The sequence below is a fragment of the Cyprinus carpio genome, chromosome B18 (genome assembly GCF_018340385.1).
Source record: "Cyprinus carpio isolate SPL01 chromosome B18, ASM1834038v1, whole genome shotgun sequence".
Lineage (NCBI taxonomy): Eukaryota > Metazoa > Chordata > Actinopteri > Cypriniformes > Cyprinidae > Cyprinus > Cyprinus carpio.
This window is the reverse complement of record NC_056614.1, coordinates 20469897-20484415: the sequence shown is the minus strand read 5'-3', so window position 1 is coordinate 20484415 and position 14519 is coordinate 20469897. Positions and strand designations below refer to the sequence as shown.

The window sequence follows — 14519 nt, the reverse complement described above, 5'->3', positions numbered from 1 at the left end:
ACAAGACGTTATTATGACTTGTCGAATGACTACCGTCACCTTCCTGATGAAATGCCTCTCGCTATTTTTTAATCTCTATAACTGAGAGGAATCAATATTAAATACTGGTAGAAGTTTAAACCAACTGAGAGATTTTAAAGTTACTGGTGTGAAAGGCAATGCATTGCTTAAACCATAAAGCATGCTTTCACAAAAACATTTCAACTCAAAATCAAAAGTAAAAAAACTATTATTATTATTTATTTTTCTAGTGTCAAATTAAGATAAAAAGCTGTATTCTTCATACAAAATTTTCTAATGAAAAATTTAGTTTATTGGCAATGTGATATTAATTTAAGCCACATTTAAACGTCACAAAAATAATTTTAAGTCAAAATAAATAAAAAAACATTACTTTCATTAATATTTCTATATGATCAAATTATCGCTAAAAATGTATTCTTTGTGCATAATTTTCTAATGCAAATATACTATTTATTGGCATTGTGATAATATGATATCTAATTTCTTTTCAATTTTGATGACCACTTCCAGATGCTTTATTTCATTGTATGGAAAATTATTCTTATTTCTCACTGTAATGCTATATATATATATACATATATATATATATATATATATATATATATATATATATATGTATATATATATATATATATATATGTATATTAGTGCTGGGCATTGATCAATTGCGATTAATCGCATCCAAAATAAAAGTTTTTGTTTATATATGTGTGTACTGTTAATATTTCTTATGTATATATTTATATTCATATAATTTATATGTAAATATATTTAATATATAAACATAAAAATGTTCTTAAATATATACATGCATGTGTATTCATACAGTATACAGTATATATAATAAATATACACATGATTTAATGATGTGACAGTATTCTCATGATCTTAAATTTGTTTTGAAAGAAACAGTTTTTAAGTTTCCTTTCATTTCATGCATATTTTAATAACCCCATAAAACACACACCACAGACTTCTGCATGAGATTTTATTACGAGGCAGATTTTAAGATTACCTTAGAGGCAAATCGAAGCCTGACTTGCACTCCAAAACATCACACACATGGAATGAGAATTCCAGAGTGAAAATGTCCCTTTAGTATCATATAAACATTATGTGCTACATTTTATTAATCACAATGTTCTGGCAGACACCAAGTGTTTTAGTGTTGTGTCCAAATGGAGTCATGACAATGTTTATAGTAAAGTGAGTGTGTTGATCATTTTCATGAGCATGTATTGTGTGTGAAGTCTTGGCGAGGAACACACATTACATATCATGCATAGTTGGTATACTCTGCATTCTGACAGTACTTTGACGTCCAATAACAACAGCACATTTTGTGGTGATACAGAAATTAAACTTACACAGTCCTTGGATAGTGCACATCTTCAATCTAGTGACCACCATGCATTGGTGCAAACACCACAAATTGGTCCTGTAATTTTTTCCCCTCCACATTGATTTTGAATGGGGGAGATGTGACAAGTATTCTCATGATCTTTAAATTTGTTTTGAAAGAAACAGTTTTAAAGTTTCCTTTCATTTCATGCATATTTTAATAACCCCATAAAAACACACACCACAGACTTCTGCATGATTTTATTACTCGATGGCAGATTTTAAGATTACCTTAGAGGGCAAATCGAAGCCTGACTTGCACTCCACAAAAACATCACACACATGGAATGAGGAATCCACAGTGAAAATGTCCCTTTAGTATCATATAAAACATTATGTGCTACATTTATTAATCATCACAATGTTCTGGCAGACACCAAGTGTTTTAGTGTTGTGTCCAAATGGAGTCATGACAATGTTTATAGTAAAGTGAGTGTGTTGATCATTTTCATGAGCATGTATTGTGTGTGAAGTCTTGGCGAGGAACACACATTACATATCATGCATAGTTGGTATACTCTGCATTCTGACAGTATTTTGACGTCAATAACAACAGCACATTTTGTGGTGATACAGAAATTACAACTTACACAGTCCTTGGATAGTGCACATCTTCAATCTAGTGACCAGTGCATTGGTGCAAACACCACAAATTGGTCCTGTAATTTTTTCCCTCCACATTTTCATAGCTTGAGCCATTTTTGACAAATGCTAGTGTCTAGTGTGTGAAAGTGTGGTATTTATTCTTGCTATTGGATTGCATTTCCATGGTGGTGAATATGCAATGTTCGTCCCTTCAATTAGAACAGACAGCAGCAGCTGAATCATGCACAGAACAAATGGGGTCACCAGATGCCAAAACCGTCCACACTGACAGGAAAGCCAGTTCAGAGGTCATTCACAAAATACATCTCGCCACATAAGGGTGAGACCAGCAACTTGCATCTATTTCTGACATGCTGTGGTGTTTTGAATCCCTGGTTACGAGACCAACAGCAAAATTTGATTGGTTAAGACAGGCAGACCATCACGCAGCCAGAAAAACTCATGAAATATGCAAATATCCACCGTTTTCGGTTTTAACTTTGACAATACAATGCATATGTATAAGTTTAAACTAAAATGTAAACTCGTGTTCCTCTAATCAAAAAAACACATTTTTTTAACTATTAACTAAGGCTACCAAAGTTAACTATTGAGAATAATTAAATGTGAATGAAACCAATCTAATAGTAAAACTGCTTAATTCTATAAGGTCCTTTTTCAGAACAAGAGCAGGTCTACAGTTATCCAAATTCAATACAAACAGTCCCACAGCTGGCTTTTACCGGCAATTTTTCCTGATAAATGTAACAAAGATGGGACTTTTAACATAAGTATGTTATTCGCATTTCGTAAGGCAGAATGTACTTAATAGCAAAGTTTAACAAGTGTATATATATATATATATATATATATATATATATATAAGCAAGCACTTAAAATAATAATTTTATAAATATCTAAATTGTTATTGATATATTTTGTTATATAGCACATGTATTATATATATTATGATATACAATAAAAATATTTTATTGTGTGTATTATATACTTATTATTATTATATTTAAAATTATAAATATATACATATATAACTGCAAACTTAAAATTCAAGCTTAATCATCAGCAAAAAAAAAAAATGATGTGATGTTTTTTTTAATTTTTTAAATATTATATGTTGTTTTTTCTTAGATTGTACAGTAACTAGACAGACACTTGCATTACCAACATAATTGTGCTTGATATGAACATACCACTAGCCCTGATTAGTTCTTGATTTGATTTGTTCCCTTACTTACTGAACCCACATTTAAGACTTAACTATTGTATTAAATTGACAATTTTGTCCTTCTTCACCAATGTTCAAAAGTGTTAGCGTCAAATAAGCTGCAACAACAGCTAGCTAAAATCTATTCATATAAAGCATGAAAATAGTGAGCAGTTCCCATCTAATGTAACAGCATTTCCTGTGACTGGTAAAAAAGAACCAAAAAAAAAAAAAAAAAGATGTACAATTCATCCTCTAAGAAAGGCATCAAACATAAAAAAGCAGGACAATTCATTCAAGCTTTCCCACATTATAATCAAACTTCTGCTGTTGCCAATATAATCCCACAATCTTCTGCATCGTCCCACCAAACCAGCAGATGACAGAGGAGTGACATAAAGCCAGCGGTGAGGATGCAGGTTGTTTATGTGGATTGAACCCGGATACGGAACTGTCCCTGCTGGAGCTGCAGGCGGAACAGCTTACAGTTAGCGATGCGTAGGGCGGCACAGCTTGTCTTACTCAGATCAGAGGGCATGAGGGGTCTGGTGGGGTGCCAGGTGCCTGTGCTTCTGCGAAACTCCCGCACATAGTCAAAACTGGTGCCTAGAGACCAAATATGAAGTATATATTATGCAGTGAGTATTTTATACTCTGCTCTACACAAATAGTTTGAAGAAGACACATTTTGTCATGTTGTATTGTGTGTACAGTATTCCAAAATTATCATCTGGTTTATTTTAGCAAATCTGTTCAGCAATCGAAACAGTTTGTATCAATAAACTGGTCACAAAAAATTATTTCATTAAACTCACCATTCTGTAGTATTCCCAGAAATCAAACCTTTTTAGTGGCATTTTTGTAGTGAAATATATATTTATATTATTGTAATACTTAAATTTTGCTGTTTATAATTGTTTTTGATTCATTCATAAAATGGTTTAAATTTAAAAGTGTATTATATACAGAAATTTTTTGTATAAGTGTAAAAGTGCTGGATTTTAACACCCTAATTGAGATTATCATCAATTTTGAGAGTTAAATAATGGTCTGATTGTTCTGATACTTAAATTCACAATTAAAAAAAAGTGTTTTTTTGTTTGATTTTAAGATCTTCCATTTTCAACTGAATTTTATTTAGTTTTAGAAATTTTGTTGTGCATTCTTATTATTAATTTTCTTAGAAATATTTACATTAGAATTTTACGTTGATTTTTGTTTCTGTTTTAGCTATTTTCGTACATCAAGTTAAACTAGATGAAAATGAGAACGTTTCCTCGAAAATGATCTGAAATAAAATATTTTTCTTAATATTTCACTTTATTTCAGTTCACATTTTCTCATAACATTTTTTAAAATGGTTTTAGTTGACTATAATAAGCCCTCAAAATATCTTATATTACATTATACCTTATAAAAAAAATTCTTAATGACTTTAATGTAGTTTTGTTGTTAATGTACTTAACTACTTAATCAAAATGGTAGCTTGATATTAACTATTCATAATTTTTCAAAGTAGCTTTGAATACGCTTTTAGATACGTTGGTCTGCAAAATGTTAAAAAAAGTTAAAATATGCCCCCGTTGTAGCTTGAATGTATAAGTTATCATAGCACAACATTTTTTTGACCTTCTCAAGGACGGAATTTGAAGATATACGTATAAAAAGACGTTCCTAGACAGAGGATAAAGTGCGATTATAAGACCTTATCAGCTTACCAGTGTCAAGTTCTCCAACCACATATATACTGGCACCAATGGGAACAGCTCCATAAACAAAAGACGATGTGGCCTGTATGCAGAGGTTCTGGTCATCTAAATGCACCCACCTGAGAGAAAAGAAAGACATCCATGTCTCTATTCTCTCTCTAGTACTCTTTTTTTTTTATCTTTTTTTTTTTTCTATTGTTTTGTGAGAGTTTTTTTTTGAAGAGCTCACCTTTTTAGCTCATCATGGAAGAACTCAGACTTGCAGATGGTCATCTGACTGGACTCTGGATTGTCAGCATCTCTGTTCCTCACACCACCAAATACGTAGAGCTCCTGTCCAATGCCACATGCCACCGCGCCAAACCTGAGGAAAACAAGTGTGAAATTACGCAGCCGTGTTCTTGTCATGGAATAGTGCATAAATCACAATCATGTCATTTAGAAAATTGCTGATAATACAGAGTACTTGCAAATTTAGGCTTCAGACACAAATAAACTAGTCTCTAGTACTCTTCATTTAAAAATTTGAGAAGTAATACCTAGCAAACATATATAAAAGATACCTACTATATTGCTGTTTTTTTAACTGTTTTTTTCCAACTGTGTGAATACTTTATGAAAATGTCATTATAAATGTATAGTAAATTACATAAAAATTACATTTACAAAAAAATACAGTGAAATATTATTGCAATGTTTTCTGTCATGCACTGTACTTCTCTCCCTCACAGCCTCATTTTCATACTTGTCAAAAATGATGGTGCTACCCTGACTAAGGTTTTGAAACCAACTGCGAGGAGTCAAGTCTTCTGTGCAAAGTGCTATTGGTGTTGTGTCAGTAGTTAGTACGGATGCAGAGTGTTTCAAATCAGTTACTTATGAGGTTTCATGATGTTTAGGATGCAGCCTTAGAAGGCAGTAGGCAGCTCATTAGATTGTGTAACAAAGCTATGGACAAATTTATACTCCAAACAAGACGAGAACACCAAGAAATATTTATGTTGCTCCAGATGGTGATCAAGTGGTGGTGTTTCCAGTTACATGGGTTAGACTGATAGGTCCCTTGACTACTATTGCTTTAAAGACACATCTGTAAGACATCACAGATCTTGGGGTGTGTCTCAGTTCTCATAGCTGTTAGACCCTTATGAAGATGTGCTGGCTTTGCCTTAAAATGTAATCTGTTTAACTTTTGACATTTCTCTGCGTCATAGGCAGGATGTGAAACAACACTCTCTTAATTCACATCTACAAAGAGCATGCCTCACTGAGCATCCAGTATTTGCGGTTTGAATGCATAGGGCCAAGTTCTGCTGAATGACGTTTCTGCTGTTTCCCATTATCGAATAATAATGTAACCTCTTTCACACCTATTCATTGGAAACCTGGTTACCTAAATGTAATAAAATTACATCATCTTTTAAAGGTAAAATGTTATGATACAAATTGCAATGTTATGATACAAATTGCAAATTTTAATATTATTACATTATATTAAAAATACAGACCCTTACACAAAAATGTTGGCATGTGTCCCTCCACTGCAAACAGTTTGCTTAAAGTCTATTTAAAGGAATTGTTCACCCAAAAATAAACATTTGCTGAAAATGCACTCTCCCTCAGGCCATCCAAGATGTAGACGAGTTTGTTTCTTCATCGGAACAGATTTGGAGAAATTTAGCATTCACTTGTTCACCAATGGATCCTTTGCAGCGAATGGGTGCCGTCAGATTGAGAGTCCAAACAGCTGATAAAACATCACAATAATCCACAAGCAATCAGTCCATCAGTCAACATCTTGTGAAGTGAAAAGCTGCGTGTTTAAGAAACAAATCCATCATTAAGGTGTTTTTTCTTTAAACGGTGATCAATCTGTGCATATTTCTGTCCTGATTCAGATGAAACGACTTTTTCACCTGAGAAAGCAATATTATGGATAGAGGGCTTGCATTTTAGCCTGAAGCAACGGTTTGACATTAAAAATGTCTTGACGGATTTTTTTTATTACAAGAATGCAGCTTGTGGATTGCCTACATTACTTGTGATGTTTTTATCAGCTGTTTGGACTCTTATTCTGACGGCACCCATTCGCTGCAGAGGATCCATTGGTAAGCAAATGATGTAATGCTAAATTTCTCCAAATTTGTTCCAATGAGGAAACAAACTCATCTACAGTACATGTTGGATAGTCTGAGAGTGAGTAAGTTTTCAGCAAATCTTTATTTTTGGGTGAACTATTTACTTAACTCATTGATTGTGAACAGAATAAGCTATTAGGAGAGTGTTTGTAAATTGCTTTGAATAGAATTGTCTGCTAAATGAATAAGCGTCCTTTTACACCCTTTACCTCCTTTCCTTAAGAGGGCAGACTGTTGTCCACTGCTGGGTTTTGGGATCATAGCACTCCACAGAGTCGTAAATCTTCCCATACGATCCTCCGCCCATCACATACAGTCTCTTTTTCATAGTGGCACAGCAACCGAACTGAAAAATAGAGACACAAAGTGTGAGAAGCATGAGAGTATTGCAGAGGAAATGTGTGGATTTGTACAAAACAAAACAAAAAAAGAGCTAAACCTCACTTTGCGCACTGTGGTCATTTTTGGTTGTGTTCTCCAAACATTGCAATGGGGGTCAAACACCTCCATCGTGAGGAGGACCTCAGTGTCTTCATTCTCTCCACCCAAAACATAGATCATACCATCCAACTCTGCAATGGCGAAGTGCTGTCTGGCCTGGACAGATGCAAGAAAATACAACATCACAATGCTGTCACCTGGTGGCTAGTGTAAGATCTGCACTATAAAGATGAGATTATGCCGTATCTACCACTTTCAAACAATTAAAATCAATGAACAAGCTTCTTTATACCAAACTGATGATAGCTAATTTAGTTAATTTTAGTGCAACGGTAGCATTGCCATTCAAATTTCCCTATTTACATTCATTCACTTTGCATAAGGTTTTATTCAAAGTGACTTGCAAATGAGAAAAAAAAAAACCTTCCCAAGAAATGTAATACATTTTCCACAAATAGATTTTAATGATAACATATCTTCTGTATCTAAATATGTTGCAAAAAGCTTAAAATATATTGTTTTTACAATTAACATTAGCTATTAGATGACTACAATCAATAATTTTATATCTTTTTGATCACTTATGTCATTTACAAAGCTTCACATGTTCAGAAATGCAATATGCATTTCTTCATTCTGATTTTGCATATACATTCATTTTGCATGTACATTCATTCAGACAGCCCACCAACAACTCGATAATGACAATATGTAGTTACGTACTATGAGGAAAGAGGAATACCTGCATCATCGGTGGGATTTGGGTCCAGGTGTTGGTCTCTGGGTCAAATTTTTCTCCATTGCTCAAGACAGTTTTATTCTCATTCATTCCTCCTACTACAAACAGGTACCCCTCTGATTGGACAGACCGATAATCAGTTAATTACAGTTCAGTCATTAAACAATAATAGAACTCACAGAAGCCCAATAATCCTCAGGATGATCTATGCACAACAAGTCAGACTGTGTAATTAATTTCAAACAGTCATATGTACTTTAATCTATTTAAATCCATTAACAGATTCAATGGATTTTTGCAAATGCTCAGGAGAGCATATGATGGGTTTATATATTACTAAACCTAAGACAGGATGTGGTTCTACATCTTTTCTAAACAAATAGCAGATTGAAGCAATACGATTTTAAGATATGTATTTTCTTTCAATCGTATAAGCCTATTTAAAATACCTGTTTTCTATTTAAGTATATTTTACTTTGTAATGTGTTCCTGTGATGCAAAATTGAATTTAATCAGTCATAACTCAACTCTTTAGTGTCACATGATCCTTCAGAAATTACTCTAATATGCTTTGTCACTCTAAAAATGTTTCTTAATATTAATGTAAACACAGTTGTGTGCTTAATATTTTTTTGTGGAAACTGATATATTTTGTGATGAGAAGAAAATTCAAAAGAACAGCATTTATTTGAAACAGAAATATTTTGTAACATTATAAATGACTCTCACTTTTGATTAATTGAATACATTCCTACCGAATTAAAGTATTTATTCCTAAAAACTAAAAATAAAAATCTAACTGACCCCAAACATTTGAACAGTAGTGGAGATCATTGGAATTGTTTATAATTGTGGAAATGATGCATAATCATGAGCCTTACAGTTAAAACAATGATAAGACAGATCTGAATGAAAAACAGAGCAATGTGAGCTGTATCTTTTGTTTAAACATTAGCATCAAAAGAATACTGAGACGATACAAACCTGCTGACACAACCCCGTGGCCAACTCGCCTCTCATTCATTGGCTTCAGTTCTATCCAGAGCTGCCTGTTTCGGTCATAAAGCGGACACATGCATCGCGCTGCTGCCGTGGGCATCCGAGAGCTGCATTGGAAACATGCAGAAATTCAGGGCAGCATAAAAAAAACACAGTAAAATTTAATCTTGCATTATTTAGGTAGCTTTATGTTATGCATGTTTATACTCACGTCCTCTCCTCACCCCCTACGGTGACGATACACTCAGAGTAGCCGCGGGGTTTGAACGCAGCGAGCAGTGCCTCCCCCTGCTGCGCTGCTCCTCCCAGAGACTCCATACAACAATTCCGTATCACCTCCCTCATCAGGGACTCTCCGAGCATCTGCTCCTGGAGGTAGCTCTGGTCCAGGCCTTGAACCCACACGGCAGACATCACCTCTTTCATATGGACCTGGAAGAAAGGTATCCTATTTAAAAAGGACTGATGTGAATATCAGCTCAAACAAATATTAATAAATAAATAAATAAATAACAAACCGTTCTAAAGTTTGGAGTCAGTAAGCTTTGGTTTGACAGAAATTAATAGTTTGATTCAGCAAGAATGCTACCAGTCAAAAGTTTCTAAACAGTAAGATTTTTAATTTTTTAAAGAATTATTTTCTGCTGACCAAGCCTGCATTTATTTGATCCAAAATACAGCAAAAGCAGTAATATTGTGAAATATTTTTACTATTTTAAATAACTGCTTTCTATTTGAATATATTGTAAAATGTAATTTATTCCAGTAATAAAAGATACATTTTCAGCATTACTCCAGTCTTCAGTGTCACATGATCCTTCAGAAATCATTCTAATATGCTGATTTGCTGTTCAAGGAACATTTATTATTATTATCAATATTTAAAACAATTGAGTAATTTTTTTTTTTTGAATAGATGAATAGAAAGATCCAAAGATCAGCATTTATCTGAAATAAAAAGCTTTTGTGATTTTGTGGACTTTATGGTTTATAAGATTTGAGTGATTTTAGTTTTTTTTTTTTTTTTTTGGAAAAGAATTTATAGAAATTAATACGTTTATTTAGAAAGGATGCTTTAAATTGATCAAAAGTGATGATAAAGGCATTTATAATGTTACAAAAGATTTCTATTTCAGATAAATGCTGTCCTTCTGAACTTTCTATTCATCAAAGAAGCCTGAAAAAAAAAAAAAAACACTCAGCTGTTTTCAACATCGTAATGAAAATAATATGTTTTTTGGGCAGCAAATCAGATAATTAGTATGATTTCTGAAGGATCATGTGACTGGAGTAGTGATGCTAATAATTCAGCTATGAAATCACCTGAATATATTACATTTTAAAATATATTCAAATAGAAAACAGTTATTTTAAACAGTAAAAATATTACAAGGTTTGGATAAAAAAAATGCAGATTTGGTGAGCAGAGAGACTTCTGTAAAAAACATTAAAAATCTTACTGATCTTACTCCCCACTAAAATTACATTACAAAACTTTTTTAAAAAAACGTTACAAAATGTTCAAAAATGTTTGACTGGTAGTGTAAAGTAAAGAAATCTATAATGTTAAGAATTATTATTTTTTTTTTCAAATAATCCTTCAAAAAAATGTTTTATTGTAAAAATACTTCACAATATTACTGTTTTTAGTCTTTTTGATAAAACAACTTTGGTAAGCATAAAAAAAATAGTTTTAAATTTTACTGACCCCGAACTTTTGAATAGTAGTATTTATTTGAATATATACTATTAAAATTGTATTTATTTTATTTTATATATAACTACTATTAATAATTTTAATAAATGTTTTTGCTAATATTTTGAATTAGTTTTAATTTTTCTGTTTTCTGTTTTACCATTAATTTAAAATTTTTTATTTATTTGTTTTAGGTTAGTTTTAGTAATTTTAGTACTTCAAGTTGAACAGAACAAAAATGAGAAATTAAATGTTTACTTTTTTTTAATTCTATTTTACTTTCAGTCAACGTTTATTTTATTTCAAGCAACTAAAATGTTTGTTTTGATTAAAAATAGTAACACCTAGATTAAATAATTATGATTTACAAAAATAATTCAAGAATTGTTTATGTTTTCCTATGCCTGTAAATATGTAACCCTTCCGAAACACTTGTTCCACTCACTCGCCGAGCTTCAGTGTCATGGCCGATCCAGCGGACCACGGCCTCCAGAACGTGCTTTTCATTCCCCACATTAAGCTTCTCCATGGACAGTAGCTCACACAGGCGATCGGGCGGCTGCTCCAGGAACTCCTCTGTATTAGCCACGTCACGAAAGTGCGTCTGCAGGTACTCGGTGGCCACGTGGTAGACGTGGTGCAGGCAGTAATGCAAAGAGAAGACCCGAATACCGATGCAGTTCTCTGCAGTTATGCAGCTCTCCAGAAACTGACAGCACAGAGATTTGAGATCAGTGAGGAGCAGAAGATCAGCAGCCTGGACGGTGTCCTGGATGGTGTCTTCACTCAGGGTAATCTAGAAATCAGAGCACCAAAGAGAAAGGTTTTTTATCAAACCGTGAACTATAAAAGCACTGTAATTATGACAAAAGAAAGCCAATAGTTTGTGACACACAGTCATAATTCATTTAACTTTTTTTGCCATTTTGATCATTTATTTTCCATTACTTTTCCATAGCCTTTAAAATTATAATTGATTATACCAGAATTAACTGTAATGGATAATGATTTGTAAAAATCATTTTATACAGATGGCACTCACAAAAATTAATTTGCAATTAAATGTTTTATCTTTAAATTTATTCTGGGCCTGAAAACTATAATTTTAAAACGCAATGTTTTCCATAACTGAGGGAAACATTTACATGTAGCATTTGTTAGTAACATAATTACCTCCCCACTGAAAATGTAGTCCAGTATCTGCCTCATGGTCATGACGGAGATCCCTTGCAACTCGATTTTGTATACAGATCCATCCTCCTTTGGTGGGTTGTAATTTAATTTGGTCCTGGAAACATGAAGTAACATGAATTTGCATTCGCTGTGAGCTAATAAAAGACTGACCTAATAACTTGGAGAATTGATATATAAAATGCACTACAAAGGTTCTACAAATTTGAGATTTTCAGTTTCAGCTGATTCAAGATGTGCAAGGATCTGTTTGGTGGTAAGTGTTTTTACACTAGAGTATTGCATACCTTTTCTTTCTCTTTTTTTACATTATGTTACTTTTGTAACAGAATCCTCAACTGACTAAAAAGTGCAGGACTTTTTGAGTTGAGTTGAGCCAGTAAGGGAAAAAGGACCTTGATACAATGTTTCCAGCTTATACTCCCCTTTCATTGCAGTGATTCAATCAAGCAGACTTAGATTATGATGTGCGAAGAAATCCCTCACCAGATAACAATTGCACCAAAATATCTGTTTTCTGTTTCTTAATGTGAAAACTTGAATATCAAGCAACTGTGGAATTATTGAATTATCAGTGAAATTCTGAATAACAGTTGAGACCCCGGATAAGTGAATCAGTGAACTGAATTTGAAAAGCATGTTTCTTTAAAAAGACTTGCTTCAAATAAATAGTCCATGAATCAGAAAGTTTATGATTCTCACAGTTGATAGAATGATATACTACAATAGTTTTTGTTAATATTTTGAATTAAATGTTATTTTTATATTTTCTGTTTTCATTTTAATTTTGGTTAAAGTTTTAACGTCTATATAGTTTTTAAGTTTTATTTTATAGTTTTACTTTATTTAGTTTTAGTCATTTTTGTACTTAAACTAAATGAAAATAAGAAACATCACTCTTTAAAATAAAATAAGCATAACTTTTTGTTATATTTTATTTCAGTTAGTGTTTATTTTAGTAGGGACTTTTCCAGAGGTTTTAGTCTTAGTTTATTATCAGAGTATCCAGAAACACATTCGTTTAAACCATTTTTTATTTGGTTTTCTTTTTGAGGCTTTCAGGCACAAATCATTGTCAATGCGTAAAAAAAACTGACTAGGACATTCATTAAAATTCCCTGTTTTCCCCGTGTCTTGCAGAAGTCTCATGAGCTGATACAGTAGTTAAGGGTGTGTAAATGACTTTTTTTTGTGAACTATTCCTTTAACGGACCCAAGCAACAGGAAAGGTGGGGCTGTTTGGCACTCCCTTATGACACATTGCTCAAGGGTCTGCTACAGGTCTGAGCACACATACCAGCTCTACTGATCTGATCTAATTTCATGCAAATGTATCCTAGTTTCAAGCTCATTCTCATACCTGATGTATGGACTAGCAGCAGCCAGAACGTTTTTCTGAACAGGAATCTGTTCACCATCTAAAACCAGCACTGCATCTTGAAAACAATCATCTTGTCTTAAAGACTGAAGGACCCTTAGAAGCTTTTGGGAGTGTTGAGGGTCTGACACCACTGATCCAGCCTCAGCTCCAGCTGCTTTAGGGTCTGACATGCTGTTGGAACAGACAAACAGGTGATCTGTGAACACAACAACAATAACAAAAGCATGGTTCATGCTTGGCTTATTTAAACAGAATCACAGCTTTAAATAATTCAAACTCACTTCAGTGTTCTTGAAATAAACTTGTTCTTGATGCTCCCTGTAACTTCAGCTGCTCATAATCAGTTGTCTGTGTCAGAACAACGCACGATGCAGAAAAACAATTTGGCATGAAAGTGACGCTGCCTTACGTCACCAGGAAGAGCGTTTTATTTTTCCATAATAAAAGTCCCCATCCACCAAAAAAGATCACGCACTTCGTATTTAGAAACAGTCATAGAAAATATTGGAACAGGATTATTAATAAAATATTGTATACTAATTCACTGGATTATTCGTTTTATAGTTCATTTGAATTAGGCAATTTTAAGAAATATTTAAGACTATAATCTATGTACATAAATGTTGTTTTTAAAGTGTGTGTGTGTGTGTGTGTGTGTGTGAGAGAGACAATATTTATTTTTTAATATGGATTACTGATAAACATGTTATCATGCAAAAAACATATATTTGCAATCCATGTCTGAAATCACACATAGAAATTTGTGTTTAATTTTACTTCAGATGTTTTTGTTATATTTAATGATATAATGAACGTCTGGTGCAAGCAGAGTACAAGTCTCAGAGTACAAGTCAGTACAAGTCTCCTTATAAAAACGAAATAAAGTCAGTTACACACACACACACACACACACACACACACACACACACACACACACACACACACACACACACACACACACACACACACACAGTAGGATTTACTTTGAAC

The 14519-nt window shown here is 33.1% G+C and overlaps 1 protein-coding gene across 2 annotated transcripts; it reads right to left on the bottom strand.

Annotated features, from left to right (window-relative positions):
* Positions 1-3148: 3148 nt before the first annotated feature.
* On the bottom strand, positions 3149-13968 carry LOC109107169 (gigaxonin-like). 2 transcript variants are annotated; one of them, XM_019120441.2, is made up of 12 exons: positions 13811-13968; positions 13509-13700; positions 12131-12245; positions 11403-11753; positions 9473-9693; positions 9247-9368; positions 8266-8378; positions 7527-7679; positions 7292-7428; positions 5174-5308; positions 4954-5063; positions 3149-3841 (listed from the first exon to the last, which is right to left on the bottom strand). In XM_019120441.2, the coding sequence occupies exons 2-12, from the start codon at positions 13697-13699 to the stop codon at positions 3660-3662; spliced, it is 1830 nt and encodes a 609-aa protein (XP_018975986.2). In that variant the 5' UTR covers position 13700; positions 13811-13968; the 3' UTR covers positions 3149-3659. The 2 variants fall into 2 exon arrangements, with proteins under 2 accessions (XP_018975986.2, XP_042600226.1); XM_042744292.1 differs by having other exon boundaries at positions 13509-13725; positions 13811-13955.
* Positions 13969-14519: the final 551 nt, after the last annotated feature.

What these genes read in the sequence shown, in the direction of transcription:
- LOC109107169 (XM_019120441.2), bottom strand. Translation starts at nt 13,699, where the DNA reads ATGTCAGACCCTAAAGCAGCTGGAGCTGAGGCTGGATCAGTGGTGTCA. An exon ending in AAATCCCACCGATGATGCAG is followed by an intron (nt 7,680 to 8,265) that starts GTATTCCTCTTT and finishes GCATCTGTCCAG; the next exon opens with GCCAGACAGCACTTCGCCAT. An exon ending in AAATGACCACAGTGCGCAAA is followed by an intron (nt 7,429 to 7,526) that starts GTGAGGTTTAGC and finishes TCTATTTTTCAG; the next exon opens with TTCGGTTGCTGTGCCACTAT.